Source organism: Pteronotus mesoamericanus, unplaced genomic scaffold (assembly GCF_021234165.1).
Source record: "Pteronotus mesoamericanus isolate MK-2021 breed Mesoamerican mustached bat unplaced genomic scaffold, CSHL_Meso_final contig_493, whole genome shotgun sequence".
Lineage (NCBI taxonomy): Eukaryota > Metazoa > Chordata > Mammalia > Chiroptera > Mormoopidae > Pteronotus > Pteronotus mesoamericanus.
In genome coordinates this window covers 481,961-508,967 of record NW_026555183.1, presented here as the reverse complement: position 1 = coordinate 508,967, position 27,007 = coordinate 481,961, and the positions used below count along the sequence as shown (strand labels likewise).

The 27,007-nt window shown below is 54.6% G+C and overlaps 1 protein-coding gene across 2 annotated transcripts; it reads left to right on the top strand.

Moving 5' to 3' along the window:
- The first annotated feature begins 1,928 nt into the window (after positions 1–1,928).
- PDZD4 (PDZ domain containing 4) lies at positions 1,929–25,183 on the top strand. 2 transcript variants are annotated; one of them, XM_054578114.1, is made up of 8 exons: positions 1,929–2,128; positions 18,955–19,190; positions 20,289–20,379; positions 20,868–20,966; positions 21,933–21,995; positions 22,413–22,514; positions 22,817–22,927; positions 23,095–25,183. In XM_054578114.1, exons 1-8 carry the CDS (start codon positions 2,069–2,071, stop codon positions 24,640–24,642), a joined length of 2,310 nt encoding a protein of 769 aa, XP_054434089.1. In that variant the 5' UTR covers positions 1,929–2,068; the 3' UTR covers positions 24,643–25,183. The 2 variants fall into 2 exon arrangements, with proteins under 2 accessions (XP_054434089.1, XP_054434088.1); XM_054578113.1 differs by lacking the exons at positions 1,929–2,128; positions 18,955–19,190 and adding an exon at positions 19,512–19,742.
- The last annotated feature ends 1,824 nt before the right edge of the window (positions 25,184–27,007 follow it).

The window sequence follows — 27,007 nt, the reverse complement described above, 5'->3', positions numbered from 1 at the left end:
GGTCATCTCATGATGCTGGTAAAAACCTACTGTTGCTTCGCTACAGTCCCATTCAGGAAAGAGGTCATGTGAAGACGGAGGTAAAAATTGGAGTGATGTACTGCAAGCCAAGGGAAAACAAAAATTGCTGAGAACCCCCAAGAAGCTTGGAAAAGACACAGAAGGACCCTCCTGTAGAGCCCTAAGAGGGAGCACGGCACTGCCAACACCTTCATTTTGGACTTGGAGCCTCCAGAACTGTAAGAGAATACATTTCTGTCGTTTTCTGCCACGGCGTTTGTGGTCCTTTGTGGTATGGCAGTCCCCTCTTCAGGTCTGGGACAGGCATGTCTGAGATGCACTCTATCCAGCTCCTAGCAAGGTCAAGTCCCAGCAGCTCTGAGCACTCACCAACTTTGAGAGCGCATCCTGACTTTCATCTGGAAAACACTTTCCAACACAAGCAATCTGCCTACTAGCCCTTGTCTCAAGAGCTGCTTTCGGGGCACACGCACATCCATTCTCCAGATTCCCATCAACCAGGAGTCAGGGAGGAAAGAAGGGCTTTGGAAGGGCCTTCCCCCACCGCTGCGGTCTAATTAAAGAGCTCTGTGTGGTTAATGATTTTGTCACTTGCCAAAGCCTGGAAATAAGGCGTGCAGCTCAGGGCGCTTGAGCTCAGCAGCTCTCCCCGGCACCCCATGAGAATGTGGTCCTCAATCGGATGCGCTTTCCAGGCAAAGGTCTTCTCTCTCTTTAGGATTGTACAAGAAGAGAGGACAGGTGGTGGGAGAGAAGAGATGGAGGGAACGTTACCGCGCTGTACCTGAGCGCACACTGGGGATTAGAGACACAGGTAGGTATGCAGCAGACCCAGGCGGGCCACTCCTATGATCACGCAAGGGCCCCAGGGTATCCTAAGCCGCTTGGCAGGCTCTCTCCACGATCCCCTCCACCTCAAGGTTTTTTTCTTTTATTCTTAAAAAAAAAAAATTAACAAAGGTGTCCATTTCAACGACAGTGAAGGAATCACTGAGTTAAAGGGGGGAAACCGTCATTAAAAGGAAACCGGAGGGAGGGGTAGAGGCATTCGGGCTGCTGCCTTAAAAGACCTGGCAAAGGGGCTGAAATCGCGCCCCCCTCCGAGGCCCTGAGCTCTCAGGGGGATCCCGGGAGGCGCTCTTCTAAACAGGATTTCTGTGTCTCCCCGGCCAGCACTACACAGGCGGCACGTCCTGTGCAGGGTGCCCCGGGGCCCGACGCTGGGGGTGGCGGCGAGGCAGGGACACCCCCCACTTCAACACTCGAGTCTAGGTCCCACCCCCGGCTTCCCGCGCCAGCTCCCCCGGCCTCCCGCCGCTCGAGCTCCCACCCAGCCTCGCTCCCCTCCCCCGCGCGCGTGCGCCCCGTCCCCGCGCCCCTCCCCCGCCACAGCCGCGGGCGCGCGCGCGTGTCCGTCGTCTCGGGCGGGAGCTAGAGACTGCAGGGCCAGCTGGGGGCCGGAGAACGGGCGCCGGGATCGCCGGGAGCGCGGCCGGGCGTGGCGGGAGCGCGGGCGCGGGCCTGGCCGCGAGCGGGGGCCGCCGCCGCGCCGCCGCCCACCAGTCGGCGGGCCGGGCCGCGGCGCTGAGCGCAAGGGCCGGGCTCCCGGGGCCAGCGGCCATGGGCGGGAGCCGGAGGCGGCAGCGGCAGCGGCAGCGGCAGCGGCGGGCCCCGCGGGCGGGGAGGCGCGCGGCCCACGGCCCCTGACGCCCCCGGAGGCCCGGCGCGCCCCCGCGCATCCTGGGGGGCCGTAGCCAAGCAACGCCCGGCGCGCCCGCCCATCCCCCGCTTCCCTTTTTTTTTTTTTTTTTTTAATCCTGGCCGGGTGCGAGGGAGCATGCCCGCGCTTGGCCTCTGCCAGCTAAGAGTTAACCCGAGGGGCGTGGAGCTGACCCCCCCTTGGGGGCGTGCCCCCCTTCCCCTCTAGGCGGCCCGCCCCCTGCTCTAGGGTATGGCTCCGGGCCCCGGCCCGGGACCCGAGGTCCCGCGTAAGGACCAGTGAAAGGCATTTACCCGTTTCCGCCCTCTTCCCTCACCGGCCAGCACCATGGGATGTAATATGTGCGTGGTCCAGAAACCGGAGGAGCAGTACAAAGTGATGCTTCAGGTAGGGCGGCTGGGCCGCTGTGGGGGGGGGGCGTGTGTGGGCGCCACCCCGGGAGAAAGCCGGCCCGGGAGTAGGGCCTGGTATAGCCGGGGCCGCAGATGTGGGAGGGCTGGAGGATTCTAGAGGAAGAGGTAGGGAGCCATCCCCGCCCTCAATTTCTGCAGCTGCTGGGTGTTGGCGCTCCGTGGGAACCAGTCACAGACGAGAGGGAACTGCGTGGGGATGGGGGTGCGGGACGCATCCTTTGGGCGCCAGGAGTAGATTGGGACGCGAGCCTTGGGTTCAGATCGGACCAGGTCGGGAAGTTGGGTTCGGTCCGAGATCCGCGCGTTTGGGACCTGGGAGGCGCGATGCTGCGGGCGCCGGCTTGGCGTGGAGGTTGCACAGAAACGGGCTGTTTGCCCTGCACGCGTTTGCTCTGCTGGACCCAGGGCAGGGCAGAGAGGCGGGCGCCTGCCGCGCGGGGGAGGCCAAATATAGGTCCCAGCGGGAAAGGGGCGCAGGAGCGCACGGGCAAGCCAGGGCCCCACCGACGCCCGGCCCGGGTTGGCACCCTCCTCTCCGGCCCAACCCAAACGGTGGGCTCCCCGGCCTTGGATGCCTCGGGTGAGTGGCCGCCTCCGGGTTCAGCGGGGAGGGCCGTCCGCAGGCGGCGGTGCCCGGCCTGCTCTCTCCCCCGCTGGGCCTCGGGGGGCGTGGACCGGGCGGTGCGAGGCTGGGAGGAAGAGGAGACACTGGGCTTCCCTGCTGCGACTGGGACTCCAGCTCCGGGGCTGGAAGTGGGGCTTCCTTTCCTGTACGTGGAGTTATTTCGTGAGTGCGTGCCTGTGCCCCATCTGTATGTGCGCGGAGACTCCTTCGGTCCCGCGTGTGTGTACTTTCTGTGTGCGCTCTAAGAGCTGTCTAGAGAAATGTTCCAGATGGTGTGGCCTGAGACGCCCCCAGGGCTAAGTGGAGGGAGTTGAAGGTCAGAGGGAATCGAGACCCAGGGGCTGACCCGGCACTGACAGGTATGCGCTTTAACTCCGTGTTTATTGGTCAGGACGGGTCGAAGTGCAGGCCCGAAGGAGGTCGAAGGAGAGGTGTAGAACTGTGCGGGCAGGAAGGGTAATCTTGCCCTGGCCTGGCGGCACTTCTCTGCTCTCTCCCGGTAGGTTTCCGGGGCGCGTGAACTCTCCGCTGTTCATGATTCCTGCCTCCCGCCCCCGCCCCCCGTTCCTGGCTCTTTTTTTTTTTTTTTTGCCTCCTCGTGGGATTAGGTTCGGGAATGACCCAGGCTGGGACCGAGAGGCAGTCCCGTGGAATCCCTGTTGTGGGCACCCGAACTGTCGTAGGGAGGTGGGCTGCGCTGGTTGGTCAATGAAGCCGTGGAATCTTCATTGCTTCCTTTCTTGAAATCATTTCATCAGAAGGCAAGCGGTTCCAAAGCGGTGGGCTCTGGACTTTGCCGACAAGGCATTGACGTAATAATTCATTTCAGGCCGGGCCTCGTGGGGATGCGTAAAAAGCGGAGGGCAACCTGCACTGCACTACAGGTCTGAAATGAGCCATGGTTGGGAGGTGACACTGCAGTAACCCTTTGGGGCGCCCCTTGGTAGTGGGAGGAGACGCCACAGGTTGGGTTGAGGCTCCCTTGAGGGGTTTCCATGTCTGAGGCCTTGAATCAAAATTCCCTAACCAGGCATTCCTCCTTGAGAGATAGCCCCAAGGCCTGGGCAGGCAGGCCTGAGGGGTGGCGGGCTCTGAAGGCCAGCCGCCCTCTGCTGTTTCCTGGTCTGGGCTGCAGCCATCCCCGGGCCAGTTCCTGGGAACGTTGGTCCCTTTTAAAGCTTCTGCAGAAGTGTGGGCAGAAGGGGAGACTGGATGCTGTTTTAGAAGAGGAATTACCTGCCCTGACTTGTGTGGCTTAGTTGATTGGGCCTCGTCCCACGAGGCGAAAGTTGGCAGTTGGATTCCTGGTTGGGACACATGCCCGAATTGCGGGCATCCCCAGTGGCTGGGGCACGTGGGAGAGGGAACTGATCCATGTTTCCCTCACACATTGATGTTTCTCTCTCTCCCTCCCTTCCCCTCTCTCTAGTAGTGGCAGTAGTAGTAGCAGCGGTAGTAATGATGAATGAAATCTTTAGAAAAGAGGAACCATCTTTTAAAATTAAGGGGAGACAAAGAGGATTGAATTTTTAAAACCTGTAAAGCAGAGAAAACTGTCAGCTATCCCCATTGGCCTCGTTTCTGGGGGGCTGAAGTCCCTGGCATAGGCAGGGGGGAACTCTTGCCTGTAACCCCTTCTCAAGGAAGGAAGCTTTTGTCCCAAAAGACCAGCCAGCTTCCAGAACTCCTTGCCTGGCCCCAGTGATCCTTAAACACTGGTGTTCCCCCAGCTTCAGTGGCACTTTTTGTCTCCTCCATACCCACTTGTGACCCCTGCACCTTAGCAGGGAAAGGGACCCCCACCGAGACACAATGCAGCCCAGAGAAATGCACATTTCCACCCACATCACTTGCCATGTGACTTCCTTGTACAAGGGCTCCCTGGAGCCCCTTCCTAGACTTCCAGCGTTCTCTGAGCCCCAGGTTAGGGAACCTCCAAGTCTCTAGCCTAGCCTTGAGTTCCAGGCCCTTTTTGCCTGATAACTCACAGACACTTAAAAAAAAACAACAAATTGCAGCTTGAGATATATAATTTGCATACCCTTAAAGTGTACAGTTCAGAAGTTTTTGGTATATTCAGGGAATTGGGCAAGTATCACCACTATCTCATTCCAGAACATTTCTGTTACCTTAAAAAGAAAGCCCTGTACCCTTTTCCCCCCATACCTCTCAGCCCCTCAGCACCCACTGATTTACTTGCTGTCTTTGTGGATTTGCCTTTTCCAGACATTTCCAAATGGAACTGTATGATATGTGACCCTTTGTGCCTGGATTCTCTCATCATGCTTTCAAGTTCATCCATGTTGTAGCATGTATTAACATTTTTTTATTGCTGAGTAAGAGTCCCTTGTATGACTACACCGCATCATATTTATCCATTCATCATCAATGGCCTTTTGGGTTTCCACCTTTTGGCTATCGTGAATCATGCTGCTGTGGGTGTACAAATATCTGTTTGAGTCCCTACTTTCAGTTTTATTGGGTATGTCCCCAGAAATGGATTGCTGAATCATAGGGTAATTCTGTTCGATGTTTCCACTGGGGCTTAACCATTTTACATTCCCACCAGCAGTGTAAGGGTTCCAATTTCTTCACATCCTCCCCAACACATTTTTTAAAAATCTTCACTCAAGGATAGGTTTATTGATTTGAGAGAGGTATTGATCCATTGCCTCCCATATGTGCCTCAACCGATGATCAAACTGAAACTTTTTTGTGTACCCAACCACCCAGCTGGGCCCCAACACATGTTTTAAAATTAATTAACTTATTTTATACCCACCTGAGGACATGCTGATTGATTTTTAGAGAGAGTGGAAGGGAGGGAGAGAGAAAGGGGAAAGAAACGTGAGAGAGGAACATAGAACGTACCCACTGGAGACCCTAGGTATGTGCCCTAACAGGGAATCGAACCCTTGTGACGTTCAGTCACTCCAACTGGGCCACATGGGCCAGGGCCCAACACATGTTTTTTTTTTAAAAAATTTATTTACTTTTAGAGAGGGAAAAGGAGGGAGAAAGAGAGGGAAACATCAATGTGTGGTTGCATCTTGCGCGACCCCCAACTGGGGACCTGGCCCACAGCCCAGGCATGGTCCTGACTGGGACGAAAACTGGTGACCCTTTAGTTTTGCAGGCCGGTACTCAATCCACTGAGCCACGCCAGCCAGGGCAGACAACACGTGTTTTAGATAATAGCCGTCCTACTGTGTGTGAGGTGCGAGCACACTGTGGTTTTGATTTGCATTTTCCTGATGGCTATGGCTAATGATGAGCATCTTTTCATGTGCTGTTGGTCATTTGTGTATCTTTTGGAGACATTTCTATCTTTATGCCAGTACCAACTGCTTTTACTGTAGTTTTGTTAAGTAAATTTTGAAATCAGCAAGTGTGAATCCTCCAACTTAGTACTTACTCTTCAAGATTGTTTTGGCTATTCCGGTTTCCTTGAGTTTCCATGTGAATTTTAGGATCAGCTTGGCAATTTCTGAAAAGAAGCCTGGTGCAATTTTGTGGGAATTGCATGCATTGCATTGAATTAATAGATCAATTTGAGGGAGTATTTATTTATCACCCATGAACATGGGATGTCTTTACATTTGGGCCTTCAATTTCCTTCACTGATATTTTGCACTTTTCTTAAATCTATTCTTGTATGTTTTATTCTTTATGATGTTATTGTAAGTGGAATTGTTTTCTCAGTTTCTTTTTCATTTTTCTCATTGCCGTTGTATAGAAATACAATTGATTTTTTGGTATATTGATCCTGTATCCTGCAGCCTTACTAAACTTCATCTATTAGTTTTAATAGTTTTTAGTGGGTTCTTCAGGATTTTTTTATATATGGGATCATGTCATGGGCTAATAGAGATAGTTTTATTTTCTTTCTAATCTGGATGCCTTTTCTTTCTTTTTCTTGCCTATTTGCTTTGGTTAGAACCTCCAGTACAATGTTGAATAGAAGTGGGCACCGTTGCTTTGTTTCTGATCTAAGGGAAAGCTTCCAGTCTTTCAACAATGAGTATGAGGTTAGCGGTGGGTTTTTCACAGATGCTCCTTATCAGGTTAAGTTCCCTTCTATTCTTAGTTTGAGTGTTCTTATCGTGAAGCGTTGTTAGATTTTGTCAAATGCCTTTTCCGTGGCTGTTGAGATGTTCATGTGACTTTGGCCCTTTATTCTACTGACATGGTCTATAACAGTACTTTAAATGCAGCATGTCAGAACTCCTTCCCAATTTCCTTTTTCCTTTTATTTATTTTTTTAAGATTTTATTTATTTTTAGAGAGAGGAAGGGAAGGAGAAAGAAAGGAGAGATGAACATCACTGTGTGGTTGCCTCTCGCACGCCCCCAACCGGGGATGTGACCTGCAACCCAGGCATGTGCCCTGACTCGGAATCGAACTGGTGACCTCTTAGTTTGCTGGCCAGCACTCAGTCCACCAACCAGGGCCCAGTTTCTATTATCCAAGTCATGTACTGCAAGGATGGGTGCTGGAGGTGGAGGGGGTGGGGAGGGTTGAGCTTGGAAATCTGGAAAGGACCCTGAGTTGGGGCAGATATGCATGTTGAGTTAAGAGTCAGAAGGAGCCAGGTTACAAAGGGCGGAAAGGGAGGAAGCAGCATCACCTAGCGCCATCTAGCACCAAGGCACAAAATGCCTTCCGTGTGCCTCTGCTTGCTGGGCTTGTGCCCTTTTCTCTGGTGGACCTAATAACGCTGCACTGTCTTGAGCTTCTCTTTGCCTGCCTTTCCCACTTGTCACTGCGGTGTTCCTGATTTTGCTCCCTGCTTCTCTGACACCGTCGTGCGCTGCCTGGCTGGCAGGCCTGGCACATGGGAGCACTATGTGACAAAGGAAGTGCCTCCAGCCCACTTCACCCATTCCCTGCAGGGCCCAGCCCTCTCTGCTCTTCTTTCAGCCTCTAGGATGAGTGAGTCAACCGCCTGTCTTCTCCCCTCTGGCCGCATCAGGAGAGGTCACAGAACACCTCTCCAGTCCTTGGGTAGTCTCCCTAGTGTTCTTTCCTCCAGCACCTACTTGCTGAACCCCCACTGTGCCAGCCCCCATCCTGTGTGCTAGAAATCCAGCTTGGAGCACCACAAATTCCCTCGCCTGGGGGCCTTTTTACTTATTTGAGGGGGGATATGGTGAGAGCAGCGTGGGAGGGCAGTGGGCCCATACCTGTCCCCTCTTTCCGAGGCATCTTTATCTTCCATGACACCTCTCCCCACTTGACATGCTCCCTTCCGCTTTAGTGAGGGCCTTCTGTGAGCAGGGCTTTGGTTCTGTCGTTGTGCATGGAGTAGGTCCTCTGGAAATCACTGTGGAGTGCGCGGATGGCGGACGGCGCCCTGAATTCCAGTCGTCGTCATGTGGACCACCTCACCAGGCTTCACCACTGACCCAAGAGTTTAAAATGCCCTTCCTTCGTTTCTGAGGACTGTCTGAGCCATTGATAGAAAAGACTAGAAATGCAAATTAATCTATAGGGCCAGAAGAAAGAGCAGCATTTGCATGGATGGTTGGAAGGGAGGGATGACAAAGGGGCATGAGGACACTTGGCGACAATGGAAATGGTAGCTCTCTTGATTGCGGTGAGGGTTTCACACGTGCATATATATGATATCTCCAAACTTTAAAAATTGTATGCTCTCAATATGTGCAGACAATTATACCTCACTAAAACTTTAAAAACAAGAAATACATGTGCAAGCATACACCCCCAAAAGGCAAAAAAGCAGGTGCGAGTATTTAGCCCGGCACGGGTCCTGGTGAGGCTGAATGGGTCTTCCTTCTGTCTCAGGTCCCTGCCAGGTAAGACAGTGTGGTGCCCTGATACTGACTGGTTCAGTAGCTCAGTGCCTGTTTCCTCACCTTCTAAATGGGAATAAAGAGTGTCTGCCTCCTGGGATCATTGTCTTGGCAAAATCAGTATCTTTGGCACTGGGTCCCCGGGAGCCTCGTTTGGGTGGAATTACTGCCATCAACACATTAGGTCAGTTGTTGAAATGCTGACATTGGGTGGAGAAGGCCTCACTCATGGATGTGTCACAGTCAATGCCCAGTGACAGAGGAATGTCCAGTATTATTCTGAGGGTTCCTCTGCTGTAAAAGAAATGAACAGATTGGGCTATTTGCTCAGGAATCAAGCCAAAGGAAGAAAGACTGAGAAGCTGGGGCTTGGGGCTAGCTTTGGGTGTCACAGGCATCTCCCCTCGTTGTAGTGCAATCTGCCTCTTCCTCATGCTTGCTTTGAGCAGCAGAAATGAAAAGCACTCCATAAAGAATATCATTTTAATTACTACTAAATGAGGATTGAGGATAGAGCCCTTGGGCCACCCAGGTTAGTCCTGAGGTGGGTAGGAGGGTGTTTTCAGTTGTCCACAGGGCCTGGGAAGCAGTGAGCACACTGAAGGATGGACCTTGATCACGGCCTCAGGAATTGCTTTGCTTTTACACGCAGGTCGAGTGGGGCATCCCACCTGCCCTGCTGCTCTGTCCAAGCAGTACTTCAGAGGTTTCTGAGAGGCCTGTCCCCACCCTGGGAAAGGCAGGGAGCAGGGCAGATGGGTCAGATTTCAGCCCACCATGGGTGGACACCACCCACCTCCTTAGCAGCTTGGAGGAGGAAAGGGGAGGGCTGAAGAGAGAGGCGAGAGAGACCCTTTACAGCAAGCGCTTGATGCCTGAATCCTGTTCAGGTGTGTGCACGTCCCCCTGGTTACTCGAGGGGGTCCTCTGGGACAGCTGACTCCGCCCTGGGGCCCTTGTTAAAATAGGGGATTGGTTGGGCAGGTCCAGGTACGGCCTGGGATTCTGCATGTCTCACGCTCCCAAGCAATGTCTGTTCTGCTGGTCCTTGGTCTACATGCAGAGTAGTAAGAACCTCAGATAGGAACTTGCGTTAAATCGGTGAAGCCCCAAATCATATCAACATCACTTAGGATGTGAATTTGTTACAAATAAGGGAGGCCTCACCTCAGAACCACTGAATCAATTTCCAAGGGCCACTACTCAAGGTGAGTCCCAAAGGACATAATCTATTCTTCCATGCCACATGTAGTAACTGACCCTCCTTTGCTATCACTCACAGCCTTACCAACATGCAGGCAGCTCACATGGGCACCCAGACACACACCGCCTCCAGACTAGTAAAAACACCTTGGAGATGAAGGCTTCTCATGTTTTCTTTTTTCGCTATTGCCCCCAGGCGGAAAGGTCCTGGGGGTGTTATGGGGGGGTTGGTATGGCTCGTCCAAGCAGCCTCAGGTGGGGACATGCACCATTCACTGGGCTGGTCACATGATGGAGTGTACTGCTGTGTCCCTGCTAGAATTCTTACAAATTAAGGCATTTTGTAGCCACCAATGCACTTTATTCAGGCAAGAATCATCCTTGGATGGTAAAACCATTAGATAAATGTCAGGGAATAGGATATTTATTCACAGGGTCTCAAGGTATTACTCCAAATTTCCTATGAATTAGGAAGTGTAAATGCAATTTTTTTGTCACTGAGAGATCTGGCAGCCTTCACCTTGGCTACATGATCAAACCAACCAGGCCTCCCTAGCAGTGGGACAGCCTGACCCCATTGTCTCCTGATGTTGGTAGGATGGGGGGGACGGACAAGGATGCAGCAGCTTGTCGAAGTGCTTAAGCTGAATCTAATGAGGGCAAATCCAGACTCTGGGACATTCTACAAGGCAGCTGCCCTGGACTCTTCTAAGAGGTCAATGTCACGAAAATTTAAAAAGTGGATGAATTGTTCTAGATTTGAGGAGACTTAGAGACATAACAATCAAATGTAATGTGTGTGATCCTTGATTGGATCCTGGATGGGGAAAAAAAAAAGCTATAAGGGCATTAGTAGTACAATTGGAGAGATGTGGAGGTGACCAGATCAGTGCTAAATCCATGAGCATTTTAAGGGTGTTGTTTCCTTCAGGAATGGCAGCATTCATGTCAGCAGCATCTTGCTGTCAGAAGTGTAATGTATGTGTAGAGAGGAGGGATTGGGGCAGCAGACTGTGCACTCTTGGGGGACTGGGGTGAAGGGAATGCAGATGTCCACGGTCAGATGTCCCAGCACTCCTGCGGCTTGCCAATTTTCAAAATCCAGAATTGGTAAGACATGAACGAGGACTTTGGTTGGGCCACTGAAAAGGCAGGAGTGCAGAGAATCTGCCTTTGGCTCAGGCTGCTCTTCTCTGGGCTTCCTTCTTCGCCAGTCCTCTGTCAGTTCGGAGGTCCCCATGATACTTGTTTGGACTGGGGAAGCCAGAGACACAGCTGCGTCCAGAGTGTCCCCTGGACACTCCTGACTGCAGAGCTGAGAGCCAGCTGGTTGGTCAGAACTCCCTGCTCCAGGACAAGAGGGTAACTTCTGATTTCTGCGCTCTCCTAGTCTGTTTCCTAATCCTCAGAGTGGGGTTAGTTGAGTCATAATGTAGTGGCTGTGGGCGCCCCTAGCAATTAGGTAGTTAACCACCTCCCTGAGGCCTTACCATGAGTGAAAAGGCCTTCCCCGGGATTCCCAGGGTGTCCCCACGGGGACTCGAGAAAGCCAGGCCTGGGCTCTTTTTCTCAGCCTCCCCCTCCCTGCTCATCTGCTGAGATTCCCATTCCAAATCGGAGCATCTGGGAAGTATGGGGAGAGAGAGGCAGACAAGAGAGAAACAGACGAAAGGGGGTGGGGAGGGGGAAGGAAGGAGAGAGAGATGGGGTGAGGTGAGAGATGGGAGAGGGAAGGAGAGACACGAATGGGAGGGAGAGACAGACAGACACACACACACACACACAGACACACACACTGAGAGGGGAGAGAGATCACGGGGGAGGGAGAGATGCACACTGACTCTTTGTCTGAGGCTCTGGGATGGGAGGGGGACTGTGCGCGAATATGCCTAGGGCCGCCTTCTGCTACCGGCTGCTGGCCACTGCCCTGGCCCATAGTGCTCCCTGTGTGTGGGGGGAAGCAGCGCCAGCGCCCTCGCCTGTACCGGGCCCCTGCCCAATCTTGACAGACCCCTGAGCTTCCTGTGTTGCTCTCATTTGTCCCTGGGTCTTCTTGCTCCTCCCATGTGTCCTTGACCTGCCACTGGTGTCCCTTCTCCTACCCTGGTGTTCTTCTTGCCTACCTACGTCTCCAAGGCTTTCTCTTTTCCTCATTCTCTAGCATTATGAAATTTTCCTCTTTTGAATCTGTCCCATCATCATTCAGGTGAACTCAGGTGCCTCTTGTCCTCATCTCCCTGGTGATGAGAGAGCTGGGTCCTCCAGGGCTGCTCCCAGAGCACAGACAGCAGGCAGTGGCCCGGGAGCTCCCACTCTATGCTTCCTGTGCAGCCTGGGACGGTCCACCTGCTGGGGCCCCTCACCTCCTTCACTCACCTCCAACAGCCTTGATTGTTAGTTAGAAGGGTCTTCCCACTCCCACCATGATTCCATCCAGGTCCTCCTTTTAGGCTTGCCTTAGGCTAAGCACATGCCCTAGCTGTGTCTTGTCCCCTTTCCCAACCCCTCACACCCTCACCCTGCTTTCTGGTTGGTCACCAAGCTCTTGTTGGAGGGGTCAGGGTCCTGGCTTGCACTGAGTGGCTGGGATGGGCATTGGGGTACCAGGTGGGCGTGGGCTCCCTCTGAAGGCAGACCCAGCACCTAGAGTGTCAGTGTCCTCTCCCACCCTGGGGCCTCTTGTCCTCTTTTTAAAATCGATTTCGGAGAGAGAGGGAGAGACATCAATTTGTTGTTTCACTTATTTATTCACTCGTTGATTGTCGTATGTGCCCTTGCCAGGGATTGAACCCACATCCTTGGTGTATCGGACAGTGCTTTAACCAACCAAATTACCTGGCCAGGGTGTCCTCTTCTTTTTTAAAAAACAAATACAATTTTTTTCAGTGACAGTTGACATACGTATATTAGTTTCAGATGTGTAACTTACAAAGTGATCATCCTGATAGGTCTAGTGCCCCCTTCTGCTTAGACCCTGGACTTCAGAGATAATGGCCCACACCTTGGCCACCTGCAGAATCATTTCTGCAAATGCAATCCTAGAGAGACGGTGGGAGTTGGGTGGGAGGATGGGGGTGGGGAGGGGGTGGGGGTTAGAGGGTGTCTGCCCAGTCCTGCCCTGTCTCCAGGGCCATTTGAGGCTAACTGGCCAGCCCTGTGGCCAGGCCCTTCCCCATTCTTCCAAAACCGGCTTCCCAGTCTTCCCTGGAGTGGGTATAAGATCTCCTTGGCCACCTCCCTTGAGAGGTGGGTGGCTGTGATTCATCACCCTCACCTTCAGGGCAGGAGGTCCTGGAGTGAAGGCCCTTCCCCTACCTGGAGCCCACAGTCCAAGGCTCCCCCTCCCCCATCCCTCCACTACTTCATCCTCTAGGGCTCCAGGCTCCTGGGATCTGTCTCTTCCTTTTGGGCAGGAAGTTGAAGGCAGTGGAGGGAGAAAGTTAGGACCTCCTGTGCCTTCTTCGATCAGGTCCGGATGTGAAGTCTGATGTGACTTCATTGTCACTGCTCTCCTTTAATTGGCACTCAAGGGGCTGGAGCCCAGAGGCTGCAGTCTGAGCCTGGCTGCCCAGGAGCCAGGGGCACAACCAGCCACCTCCCATGGTCTGCAGGGAAACTGCGAAAACCTCAGCACAGATCACAGGCTAGATTGTTTTTGTGTACTTTCTCTGTGATTATAAAAGTAATGCTCGCTGGAGAAAATGCTGTGAAGAACAAAAGAGAAAAGTCACATAAATACTGCTTCCATGCCCTGGCTGGTGTGGCTCAGTGGATTGAGTGTGGGCCTGCGAAGCAAGGGGTCGCTGGTTTGATTCCCGTTGTAGGGCACATGCCTGGATTGTGGGCGCAAGATGCAGCCACACATTAATGATTCTCTCCCTCTTTTTCCCTCCCTTCTCCTCTCCAAAAAAAATACGGCTTCCACTCAGCCTAGGCTGCCTACCACTTGCCGGGATCTATACTCCCAGAAGTCTCAGATTTCCATTTCCATTGCACAATATTTTTATTTATTCTTTCCAAGCCCTTTCCCATAAACACTTCATATGGTAATCATCATAGTTTATGTGTTATTTTAAATATTTTATTTATTTTTAGAGAGGGGGAGGGAGGGAGAAAGGGAGAGAAATAATGGATGCGCAAGAGAAACTTGGATTGGTTGCCTCTTGCGCGCACCCCAACCGACCAGGGATCGAACTCACAACCTTTCTGTTTGCAGGATGAAGCCCAATCCACTGAGCTACACCAGTCAGGATGTTCATGTGTCATTTTATATCTTTAATAAACAGACTTGCTATTAGAATACTGTGGTAGACACTTACGGTCAAGATTGTTGTAAAGTTTTTGGCATTAAAAAGAATGGTGGTACCTTAATGAATTAAATGTAGAATGACCATATGGTGCAGTGATTCCACTCCTAGGTGTACACCCCAAAAATTTGAGAACAGGGACTCAAACATGAAGTTGGGGACTTGTGCAGGAATACTCCTAGCAGCATGATTGAGTCTCCAAAAGGTAGAAACAACCCAAATGTCCACCCACAGAGAAACAAAATATGGTCTATCTATACAATGGAATACAGGGTCTGGCAGACGTAAGGCTTTCCTGAGTGTGGTTGGTAGGGTATGTGAATGTCTCACACGAGATGGACAGCAATTTGAACATTTCACCTAAAATGCCATATGGTGTGCCTGAGTGTAATATTGTTACGTTACAGAATTACATGCTTATGATTTTGTAAAAAAAAAAAAAAAAAAAAAAAAAAAAAAGGTGTGTTTGTGCTATACCCTGTATTATGGAGTACAGTAGAATATTATTTAGCTTTAGAAGGAGTGAAGTAGTGATGCTTGCTGCAATATGGGTGAACCTAGAAAACTTGCTAAGGAAAGATGCCAGACAACTCAGATACGTACTGTAGGAGTCCATTTATCTGAAATGTCCAGATGGACAGAAATGAGACAGAGGCAATGGTTGCACAATGTGAATGTGCTAAATGCCACTGAATTGGACACTGTAAAATGGTTAAGATGGTAAATTTTGTGTTAGGCCTATTTTACCACAATAAAAAAACTAATGCTGCTTTTAACATCCTTGCAATTTGCATAATATCTGTCATCATTTTAGGATCTATTATTTAGAGCAAATTTACTGGATCAGAGGGTATGATGAACGTTTTCAAACTTTATAATTAATGATACATTCCTTCAGAAAGATAACTATTTCACACTGAGGTAAGACCCAGGCTGAGTATGTGATCGGGTGAGGGGGTCAGCCGGGATGAGGGATGCTGAGGGCCACGGGGCCTGGGGGTGGCTTCTGCTCCTGGGACCTGTGGAGACTGGGCAGTGAGTGCTCTCTCAGCGCATAAATGGGAGCCAGGCTGTCTGAAAGCACAGTGTGAGGGCCACCTTGGTCTCATTTGGGCAAAGGGATGCCTCAGAGACTCGAGTCCCCTCTCCTTGGTGGAAATGAAGTGACTTGTAGTTCAGCTGGGATTGGGTTGGAGCTGTGGTCCATGGGCCGACCCAATTGGGCCCATCCCAGAACAGTTGAAAGGGCTGAGTGCGGAGAGGCCCCAAGTAGAGATCATGGAGGCTCAGGCAAGGCAAGCACGCCGAAACCGGCAGGACTACTGCTGAAGGGTCCTTTCTAGCTAAGGCAAGAAATAATGCCCGGCACATGGCAAGGCTTGCGCAGACCGCCCGGGGTACTAGAGAAGATGAGAGCCATTGGGAACTGGGGTGAAGGAGGTACGTGGGATGTTCAACTGGGCGTCAGGTATGTGAAGTGTATTGGAAGATAAAGTGGATTTCTTCTGGATTGTTTCAAAAGAGGCAGGTCTGCACTTGATATTGTGAATTTTCTGACAATGGGCTCATGCAGCAAGTGTGCCTCTTCCTGAACTGGAAAGGCTTCTCGCGAAGCTGACCACCCTGGTTCCACATGGAACATGATCCTAACTGGATTCCTGCTGGCTCTAAGTAGCCAGGTCCCTTCCCTTGGGTGTCCTTCTTTCTGTGGACCAGAGCAATAGGAGCAGGTGTCCTTCGGTGACAGACATAGAAACCGAGCTGAGGGCCACCTTGCCCAGGAGCTCCTGGGAAGGCTGGGTGGGCCCCCTTGGAGCCTGGCTTCCTCTCTGATTGGAGGATGAGCTGAGGATTCCTTGTCTGCTGTGGCCCAGCTTGGGCCTCCCCGTGCCCACCCTGAGCCTTTAACTTCTGGTGGGCCCTCTCAGGTTGGAAATCCAGGTGTGCTGTGAGTGTATTTGGTGAGTCTCCCAGAGCCTGATGAAAATCAAGTCCATGGCTGTGAAACCTCACGCACATGTTAGGTTTACCCACATGTTCAGCATGCTCAGTGCTCTCCCTCCCTGGGTGTTCGCTGGGCCTTTCTCGTAGCTCCCAATGCACAGGTGCTTGAGCAGAGAGCCTCCGTGTGTCTGTTTACCAGTGAGTGTGGTTCTTTGGGTGGGATGGACACGCTTAGGCACCTGGCCTTGAGTGGGTATACGTGACAAGAGGAGAGCAGTAAGTGATGAGCAGGTGCCAGGGATGCCCGCTCCCATTGCCCTGGCCCACAGGAGGAAGGATGCATGAGGGGGCAGGAAAGAATGGCAGCTGTGAGAGCTGGGGTAAGATGATGTAGAGCCCCACCCCAGGTGCCCCCCCCCACCCCGCCCTGCAGATGAATAATTAACCAAAAGCTTAGGATGGAAACAAAGGAGGATAATGACACAGGCTGACACTTAGGGCTGAGTGGGAAGGTGGCGGAGGGTCGGGGGTGAGATGGAGGAGAGAAGACCTTCTAGAGGAGAAGAGGGTTCAATACAGGGTCATATACCCACCCCGCAGCCACTAAGCCTACCCCTCACCCACACAATCCATTCGCACCCAGATCCCCGCACCCCACTTATAGCCCTACCCAGACCACCACATCCACTCAATCCATAAACACCACCCCTAAATGCACTCTACCCACATACCTACTACACCTCAGCCAAAACCCCACCCACATCCCCACTGCTCCCCCACACTCCTATTCCCACCCTACCAATCCCCACTCACATACCCTCTGCCCTACTCCCATCCATACCCTACACGGGCACCACCTCCCATACCCCCCCAGCCCCTACTACATATAGCAAGGAGGGGGCTTCTCCCAGGTCCCCAAGTGAGCCCACTCCTCACTCTGGACCCCCAGCCCCATGTTGCCTCCCACCAGACCTGAGATGCTGCGGCTCCTCAGGCTCTTACAGCTGTTCTGCAGAAACTCAGGAACTCTGAATTCCGAAGACACGCGGTGGTTTTCTACATTTTTCAAATGTTTATAATGAACCTGTGTTTCTTTCATAATTAGACAAAATTGATTAAAACATACCTTTTCTGACCATGGGATGTTTGGAGAGAGGGGAGACAAAAGCTGAAATTACCTACAAGGACATAATCATATAGCAGAAAGGCAATTACTCAGAGGAGCCGTGGCCAGCCAGGGCTCCCTGGGCTCCCTGGGCTCCCCTAAGACAGCCTGCCTTCCTGGAACGATACCCCAGGGCTGGTCTGTCACGCTGCAGCTGGGAAGACATGATTTTGCACTTGGACTGGGCATCTTTACAAAGAACTCCCACTCCCCTGAGACATCCAGGAGGAAGGTGGCTCTGTGTATGAGAATGAGAAGACAGGAACAGCATATCTAAGCAGAAAGGGGCTCTCCTTGGCCACATCCCCCTGTGCCCCCGTGTGGTAAATGAGAGCCCTTCTCCCTGTCATCCTGCAGAAGCTCTGTCCATGGGTGCACTGGGTTCCTGGGACCTGCACTCTTCATGCTGACTGTCAGGGACTCTGCTTCCACCTGCAAACCAGCCTCCCTGTCTCGCTGTAGCCCCCTCTCCCTTCCCCTGAAGCAGGACAGGAGACACTTGCTCAGGGAGCCTTCCCTTGCCCCCTCTGCTTCCATAGCAGTCCCCAAAGGTCTCTTTTAGCGCTTACCTGCTGGGTGTAGTCATTTGGGATGTCACTGCTAGTGTGTGGCCTCCCCAGGCCTGGAAGAGCCCTTCCACAAAGCTGCTGAGTGAACTGCAGACCTTGCCATTCTCCCCGCTCCGGGAACTGCTTCCCGACTCTCCCTCACTGGCCCCATGACAAATTCTGGCTGTGTGTGTTTGGTCATTAGTGTTTTTGCCTCCTTGCCAAGGAGGGCCCTGGAGTTGCAGTGTGTGCAGTGGGGTTCACCGGCTCACTAGCTGAAAAGTGACTGCCCCAGAGCCCACAGCACACAGGCTGCTGCAGAAATCAGGGGCTGGGCTGGGGTCCAGCCTTCTGCCCCCAGCTCAGACCCCAGCCTGGATCTCTGCCTGGAAGGCCCTCCCTCCTCCAGCCAGTATCAGCCTGCTTTTCCCATCTTCTCCTTGGCCCCCAGCCTGATAGGGCCTCCTTCCCTGCTCCTGTCCCCGACCACTGTGCATCCTGGCCTGGCTCAGGACTCCTTCATCTTGCTGAACCTTGGTTTCCTCATCTGCCAAATAGATTGTCGCGGTCAGAATTGGGCACATCAGGCACCTAAGAAACAGCAGTGGTCATAGATGGGGCCACTTCCTTGGCCTTAGACTGCCTTGTAATGCCAGGAGGCTCTGTGCATGTTGGCCTTTTTCTCTTTGGTGAGTCCATCACTACCTCAAGGACAGAGATCCTGTCCTTCCCATCTTCTTATTCTTCCCGACCCTCCCACCTGAGCCTGTTTGTTGACTGACACCCATTGGGATAGGAGTCAAGGTCTTTTCTCATACAAGAGATGCCCAGTTATTGCCAAGGGTGACTGTAAATTTTTTAGATGCTAGCTCTGGCCTCAGTGCTGCCTGAAGGAGAAGCAGGGCCGGAGTGAGGGGGACCGAAGAGCGGGTGGCTCCTAGAGGAGGGCTGAAGGATGTTCCAGTGTGAGAGCAGAGCCCCCAGACCCAGGCATCAATCACAGGCTCCCCGGCCTTCGGGGTATGGCCCAGCAATCCCCAGACAGCACTGTGTAGGGGCAGGGCTAAGAGGTGGAGTTTGCCTGTGAATGAGGACACTGAGGGTAAGCAGGACCAAGGGTGGAGAGCAGATTTCTTGGTTGAGCAGACTGGGGTTCTGGTCAGTGGGTTCTCATGGGGGCGTGTCTCTGCCGCAGGTGAACGGGAAGGAGCTCTCCAAGCTGTCTCAGGAGCAAACCCTGGAGGCCCTGCGCTCCTCCAAGGAGCCCCTGGTGATCCAGGTGCTGAGACGCAGCCCCCGCCTCCGGGGGGACAGCTCCTGTCACGACCTGCAGCTGGTGGACAGTGGCACTCAGACTGACATCACCTTCGAGCATATCATGGCGCTGGGCAAGCTGCGCCCGCCCACCCCGCCCATGGTCATCCTGGAGCCGTACGTCCTGTCTGAGCTGTGAGTCGCCCTCAGGAGGGCCCCGGGCCCTGCCTCCAGAGAGGGCACGCCACCAGGGGCAGCCACCCCCACACCACCCAGAGGCTACAGCGCTGCAGCTCTGGGTGTGGCAGGGAGACTCCAACTGGCTTGCCCTCTCAGGCAGGAAGCAGGCTTCCTGGCCTCCAGAGTCGACTGTGGCACCCAAGGGCTCAAAAATCTCCAGGCCTCTAGCCTCGGGCTGGACATCAGCCGAGGAAGGGGCCAGGGGAGGCTGACATCCAGGATCCCCATTGTATCTACCCCCAGGGCCAAGGGAGGATCATCCTGGGACCTTGCTGCTGGAAGGTTGAGGTCCTCAGCTCCTCCTCCTTCATCCTCTCTCCTCTGCCGCCCCATCGCCTTCTGCCTCACAAGCATCACCCCTTGAATCTTCTTGCATCCTTATCTGTCTCATCCTTCTTCCTGCTCTGAACTTCTTCCATCTCTTCGGCTCCTTTCTTTGGCCTGCTCGGAAGAAGGGCCTCTCATCCAGGCCTGGTGGCTCATGACTGTGTGAGCACTGACTCATTCTGCTAGTCTAAACTCCTGCTGCAGGGAGGTGGTCCCAGGATCCCCTCCGCAGAGAGGTAGGCCCAGGGCCGCCAACAGCCAAGCTTAGCTTCGGGGCAAGAGGGGCGGCCACCATTAGAGGTAGACTGGGTCTTTTTCTGCCCCTTAGCAGTCCTCCGGGGCCTGGATAACTCCTGGGGGCATTGCATGAGTGGGGTCAGTGCTGGGCGGGAAGGGCACTCACACATAGTTTGGAGAAGTCAGTCCCTGCTGGCTGGCATGCTTTGGAGAGTCTGAGCTGGGGGACAGCTAGGCATGCCTGTGTCCTCAGTGCGGACCCCTGCACACTCCCGTTCAGTAACAATTCCTGATTTGTGCATGTAGCTCAGAAGGAAGGGGTTCTGGAAGAAGTAGCCTGGCCGCCTTCCCTGAGGGTGTACCCAGAGCAGGGCTCCATGCTGAGTGCAGTGAGACTGGCCAGCCCAGGAGCTTGGGCAAGGGCATGAGTGGAGCAGATGGCCAGCCTGATCCCCCCCTTCTCCTGGGCAGCCCCCCAATCAACCATGAGTATTATGACCCAGCGGAGTTCATGGAGGGCGGCCCGCAGGAGGCAGATCGTATGGACGAGCTGGAGTATGAGGTGAGCCGGGTGGCCAGGGCAAGGCCTGCAGCCAGCCTCGGGAGCCAGCCCCCCAGGACGGCTGTCTACAGCCCAGCGCAGGCCTGGCTCCTGCTGCTCCCAGGCTGCTGGGCCTTGTGGTCCTTCCCAGTGTGTGGCTGGTTACTCAGGCTCACCCACCAAGTCTGGCTGAATTGGGGAGGAGGGCACGGGTGAGGTCCTATGGTCAGTTTCTGTTGGTGAGTCTGCGTCTGCACATGTCTGTGTCCTGTATGTCTCGTGTGTCTCGTATGTCTCGGGCACTTCCTGGTAGGGAAGACCACTGAACACATGCGCCATTTTGGGATGGTAAGAGAGATCCACCAAACCTGGGACTGGAAGCTCAGCTCAGGTGAAGTGCTGCTGGGGGTCAGGGCTGGGCCATGGCTGCCACCCGCTGCAGCATGGGTCGTTGTTCACATATTTCCGGGGCTTTCTTCCTCTGCTTCCCTCACCCCCTCTTGTGGCAGGAGGTGGAGCTGTATAAAGCCAGCCACCAGGACAAGCTGGGCCTGATGGTTTGCTACCGCACCGATGATGAGGAGGACCTGGGCATCTACGTTGGAGAGGTATGAAGGTGGGGATACGGGGGTGGAGTCTCCTAGAAGGCAGCAGAGCCCCATGCTGTCTTCTTGTGTGCTAGGACTTCAAAGCTGGACTTTGATGCCCACCTCTATTGTAGCAGTGAGGGGAACGGGTGCCACGGTGGTGGGTGCTGAGGCGGGGTCTGGCACACCATCCAACCCCTTGGCCTCTCCACACTGCCTAGGGCTCTAAGGCCGCCCACAGGGACCCAGGTGCCAGGGACAGGGCCTGCTTAGCATCACAGGGAGCCCGCTGCTTAGTGAGGCCAGGGCAAACAATGGCTTTAGTGTATGTCCAGCCTGACAGCCCTCACCAGCACACATGGCCAGAATGGGACACTGAGCAAGGCTGAGGCAGGATGAGGTCCAGGCCACGCTTTATTCTTCCTCTCACATCTTGCAGCCAGCAGCCCTCCGGGCACTCATGGGGGCCATTCTTCCTCACCCGTCTGTCACAGATGTCTGTGTGTCTGCAGGAGGGAGGATGACTTCCCTGTTCCCCTCCACACTCTAGCAGTGTCCTAATCAAGTTAACCCTCATGTGACTATCCTACTGCTGACATTTTTGGGGTACGGCAAAGTATGGGGAAGTGTCCAGTTTCCTGTGCGTGCGCGCACATGTACGTACGTACGTACGTACACACACACACACCCACCCTCCCCCCCAGGCTTCCATACAAAAGAGTGTAGGAGTGCCAGCCAGGGCGTGGGCATGGGGTTGGCAGACAGGGGCTGGAAGGCTTTGGTCAGCAAGTCAGCGGCTTGTGCTGCGGTGAGGTGACAAGCCCCAGGCCTACTGTTCTGTCCCTGCCTCCTGGAGCTTGGAAGCTGCTGGTCTGAACTGAAGAGGTAGTAAGCAAGGAGCCTTTGGTTTGCTTTGGGGCTGACCCTTCCTACTGAAAAGGCACTTTAGTGGACGTGCTAAGTGCCCAGGATGTGTGTGCCTTGCAGGTGAATCCCAACAGCATTGCAGCCAAAGACGGCCGGATCCGAGAAGGAGACCGAATCATCCAGGTGAGCAGGGTAGGAGGCCCTGATGTGCCAGCTGTCACACCACCTCTTCTTAGTCGATCCCTGCTCTGTCCTGCTAAGAGGTTAGCCTGGTGCCAGGCGTCCTGCCGTGATTAAAACCAGGGCTGGGTCTTATCTCTCTTGCACAGCTACCTTGGGTGACCCCTGTGTGCACAGGGGATCTGCTCTGGCACCTTGCCAGCCTCTCCCTCTATTCCCCAGATGTGAGCATATCTCCTCCTCCATGTTATTCTCTGAGCACATGTGCTTTTGCACCGGCCGGGCGGTCCTCTCCCGAAGCACCTTTCACTTATTTGCATCCTGCCAAAGCTCAAGAGCCTGTTCTAGACCAGGGCGCTCAACCAGGGCCCGCCCCAGGGCCAGCTCTGGTGTCCCTGATTGTTCCTCGGCCTGCCACAGATAAACGGTGTGGACGTCCAGAACCGGGAAGAGGCGGTGGCCATCCTGAGCCAAGAGGAGAACACCAACATCTCCCTGCTGGTGGCCCGGCCTGAGAGCCAGGTGTGTGTGTCCAGCAGGGTGTTCTGGGTCCCCTCACATTGGGCCTTCTGTCTCGGAATCTGCCGTTCTGTGACAAGAGCACAGACATGCCAACAACCTGGCACTGATAAAGGGCTGGCAGTGTCCCAGGGCCTATTTCCCCTTTTGACCTATGATGGCTGAGTGGGCTGGGACCACCACTCTCTTGGGTTGTTAACTTCATTGAGACCAGGAGGCTGGGTATGGAACCTCGAGGCAACTGCGGGGGGGTGTCTGGGGAAGCCCTTAAGACAATGGGGGACATCACGGGCCTGTCTCTGCAGCTGGCAAAGCGATGGAAGGACAGTGACCGGGATGACTTCCTGGATAACTTGGGCTCAGAGAATGAGGGGGACCCGCGCGGTGGGAAGTTGAAATCGTCCCCTGCCCAGCAGGTGAGCAAGGAGGAAGAACAGGTAGTAGGGAGGGCGAGGAGGGCAAGCAGGAAGGGAGAGGGAGGAGGGGCTGGGGGGGCGTGGGAGGTGCGCCGGACCCAAAAGCCCTCCTGATGCCAATCCTGCTAGTGGGACCCAGACTGAGCAGGGTTCACCTTTCTACCCAGCTCGGGAACGAAGAGGAGCAAGGGGTCCCTGATGTGGGCCCAGGCCTGAGCAACAGCCAGGAGCTGGACAGTGGGGTGGGCCGGACTGATGAGAGCACCCGCAATGAGGAGAGCTCTGAGCACGACCTGCTGGGGGACGAGCCCCCGAGCACCACCAACACACCTGGGACCCTGCGCAAGTTCGGCCTGCAAGGGGATGCCCTGCAGAGCCGGGACTTCCACTTCAGTATGGACTCCCTGCTGGCTGAGGGGGCCGGGCTCGGTGGTGGCGAAGTCCCTGGCCTCACTGACGAGGAGTATGAGCGCTACCGGGAGCTGCTGGAGATAAAGTGCCACCTGGAGAATGGCAACCAGTTGGGCCTCCTCTTTCCCCGGGCCTCTGGGGGCAACAGTGCCCTGGACGTCAACCGCAATGAGAGCCTGGGCCATGAGATGGCCATGTTGGAGGAGGAGCTCCGGCACCTGGAATTCAAGTGCCGCAACATCCTGCGGGCGCAGAAGATGCAGCAGCTGCGGGAGCGCTGCATGAAGGCCTGGCTGCTGGAGGACGAGAGCCTCTATGAGCTGGGAGCCAGTGAGCCCAAGAAGCATGAGCTGTCCGACATCTCTGAGCTGCCTGAGAAGTCTGACAAGGACAGCACCAGTGCCTACAACACAGGGGAGAGCTGCCGCAGCACCCCACTGCTCACCGAGCCCCTGCTGGAGAGCCCCCTGAGGCGGGCAGCTGCTGGCAACTCCAACTTGAACCAGACCGCCCCCGGCCCCCCTGTTGCCACCCACCCCAAGGGAGCTCCTCCACAGGGGAGCCCCGCCAAATTCCGATCCCTCTCCCGGGATCCTGAGGTGGGCCGGAGACAGCACTCAGAGGAGCGCGTCCGCCGCGGCCCAAAGATGGGGGTGACCCTGGAGCGCGTGGGCCCCGAGGGCAGCCCTTACCTCTCTAGGCGCCACCGAGCCCAGGGCCAGGAGAGTGAGCACTACCACAGCTGTGTGCAGCTGGCCCCACCGCGTGGCCTGGAGGATCTGGGTCATGGCCCCCTGAGTTTGGCTAGTGGCCCTCGGGTGGGCGGAGCAGTGGCAACAGCCAATGAAGCACCCCGCATGGAGTGGAAGGTCAAGGTGCGCAGCGACGGAACCCGCTATGTGGCCAAGCGGCCTGTGCGTGATCGCCTCCTCAAAGCCCGGGCCCTGAAGATCCGGGAGGAGCGCAGTGGCATGACCACGGACGACGATGCGGTGAGTGAGATGAAGATGGGCCGCTACTGGAGCAAAGAAGAGCGGAAGCAGCACCTGATCCGGGCCCGGGAGCAGCGGAAGCGGCGTGAGTTCATGATGCAGAGCCGGCTGGAGTGCCTGAGGGAACAGCAGAATGGCGACAGCAAGGCTGAGCTCAACATCATTGCCTTGAGCCACCGCAAAACCATGAAGAAGCGCAACAAGAAGATTCTAGACAACTGGATCACCATCCAGGAGATGCTGGCCCACGGCACACGCTCGGCTGATGGCAAGCGGGTCTACAACCCTCTGCTCTCCGTTACCACTGTCTGAGCCTCCCAGGTGGGAGCCAGCTGTTCTCCAGGTGCTGGCCCTCTGCCCCAGCCCAGGTTCAGTGAGCCTCCAGGGACCCTGCCCCCTACTCTCCCTTAGAATCTAGTGTGTGTCTGTATGTGGACAGGTGTGCGTGTACCGTCTTTGTGCACAGGACTTTGTTACCAGAGAGAAGCCTCTGAGGAGCAGGGGCACCCCTTCAGCTGCGTGCGTGTGTGTACGCAGCACGAGCCCAGGCACAGGCACGTGCACACACTCATGCACAGCCCTCTAGCGGTCTCTCAGTGTGGGAACTTGGGCACAGGGAAGTTGAGCTGAAAAGGAGGTGAAGAGGATTGTCCTAAGCACAAGAGAATGTCCAGCTTCCGAGCTGAGCAGTCTCTTCCCCTGCTGGGAGCCTCCACTGTTTGTAGACAAAGGCAACCCTGATTTTTGTGGTTTTTCTCCCTTTCTGTGCTTGCCAATTGTTTTTCTGTTTTGTGCACCTTCCCTGGGGACTGGCAGCTCCTTCAGGCAGTCTGACGAAGGTGGAATCCCCTAGTGAGGGCTGGGAAGGAGGTGGGTGGGGGGGGTGGGATAAGAGGGAGGGTTGGGTGGGAGGGAAGGGATGGGAATGAAGGGGAGGGATGGGAAGCAGCTTTCTCTGAGGTGTGGGGACAAGGAGCCCCTGACATGGCTTGCGAGGCTCACCCTGGGGCTAACTCCTCTGAAGAGGGAGAGCTGAGACTAGGGGGACTGAGGGGACAGTATCCATCCAAGAAGACATAACTGAGCCCAGGGCTGTGCCTGACTCCAAGACGAGTGTGGCTTCTCTTCTGAGGGTCGTGCTTAGACATGAGTGATCCCGAAGCCAAAGCCCATGAGTAATAGCAAAAGACTTTTGTGACAAGAACCACATGGAGTTGAGGGAGTGGCCTGGACCCGAATGAGAGGTGTGCCCAGCCAGCTGGGCTGACTGGGGAGAAGATGCCCTGCGCCCTGCTCTGCAGGTGTGGACTGGGCAGCCCTCAGGAACTGGTGCATTTATACTGAGAGCTGACCTCAGGCTTCCCGGGGCCCCTCGGCCTCAGTCTCAGACTGGAGTCAGATAGGCTGCCCATCCTTGTGCCCCACTGGCATCATGACAATAAAGCAAGCTGCCTTTTTATGGTGACTTCTGGCCTCCCTGTGTTCATTCTCATCGTGCTAGGAGAAATCGGTTTGGAGTGGGAGAGGGGTGTGTGTTGTGGGGGGAAGGACAGGGCAGGCGAGGACTGGGACTAACTGAAAGCTGTGCCTCCACTTTCCTTGGCATGTCACTAAGGAACAGCAAGGTCTTCTGATGTCAGTGTCCTGTATTCTGGGAGGAGGTATGACAGGGTCACTTGAATCATTTCAGTGGTGTGACATGGCCACAGGGGTGGTTCCCAGATGCAGGAAGGATGGCAGAAGCCTGGCTCAGGACTGGTGGCGGGGCTTGCCACTGAATAAGGCCAATACCCATTCCCTGGTGGAGCCTGAGAGAAGAGGGTTCCACTCACCTCCTCCCCTGCTCCAGAAAAGCCTCAGCGGGGGTAAGGAGCTGAGAGCTTCTCAGAGGCACAGGTTATCTTCTCTATTTGGGTCCCCACAGTGCTTAGCATGTAGAAGATGCTGAGTAAAAGTCTTGGCCAAATGAAGGGGCACCTGGGTGGCACACAGAGGGCCCTTCTGGCTCAGAGACTTCCAGAGGTGCAGCCAGATGCTGGTGGTTCCATTCAGTGAGCAAACCACTGGGCATCTTGTAAGTGCCAGGAATCATGCTGAATGCTGGGTGAGGGCCAGTTCCCTGAAGGCCAGCTCTGGGTGTGGCCTGTTCTGTGCGTGGCACTCCCTGGAGTGGGCAATTTGGCCATGGAGGGAGCTTCCCTTAAACAGACACTGGACACTGCTGGCAGCTGAAGCAAGCAAGGACACGGTAAAATAAGTCTCTTGAAACAACAATGTAGACCTCTTGTTAATTGCACTAATTGGCTGACATGGGCTTGAGCAAGGAACCCAGTTTATGTTCCCGGAAGCCCAGCACCCTGCTGAGAAGGCTGGTTCCCAAGTGGGCTACATCTGTTTGGCTGGCTGAGCAGCTGGGAGGAAAGGCATGTCACACTGCAGGCTGTGCAAGGCTCAGCAAGTGGGAAGGGAGTTAAGGACTGGGTGCAAAGGGATGATGGGGAGCAGAGGGGTAGGGGCAGGAGATGCTCCCTTTTCACCTCAGCTTTCTTCAGCCCTCCAGGACTTCTGGCTGAGGACTAGGTTCATAGACTCTTGTGACCAGTCTGTTTCCCTGGAAGGGATACAGGCCCATGAAGAGAATGGGCCTCCGCTTCCACAGAAAACGGGTGCTGGGGGA

Excerpts from the sequence above, each read along its gene's own strand:
- PDZD4 (XM_054578114.1), top strand. The coding sequence starts at position 2,069 with ATGGGATGTAATATGTGCGTGGTCCAGAAACCGGAGGAGCAGTACAAA. Across the intron at positions 2,129-18,954 it reads AGTACAAAGTGATGCTTCAG|GTGAACGGGAAGGAGCTCTC; the intron begins GTAGGGCGGCTG and ends TCTCTGCCGCAG. Across the intron at positions 20,967-21,932 it reads TGGGCATCTACGTTGGAGAG|GTGAATCCCAACAGCATTGC; the intron begins GTATGAAGGTGG and ends TGTGCCTTGCAG.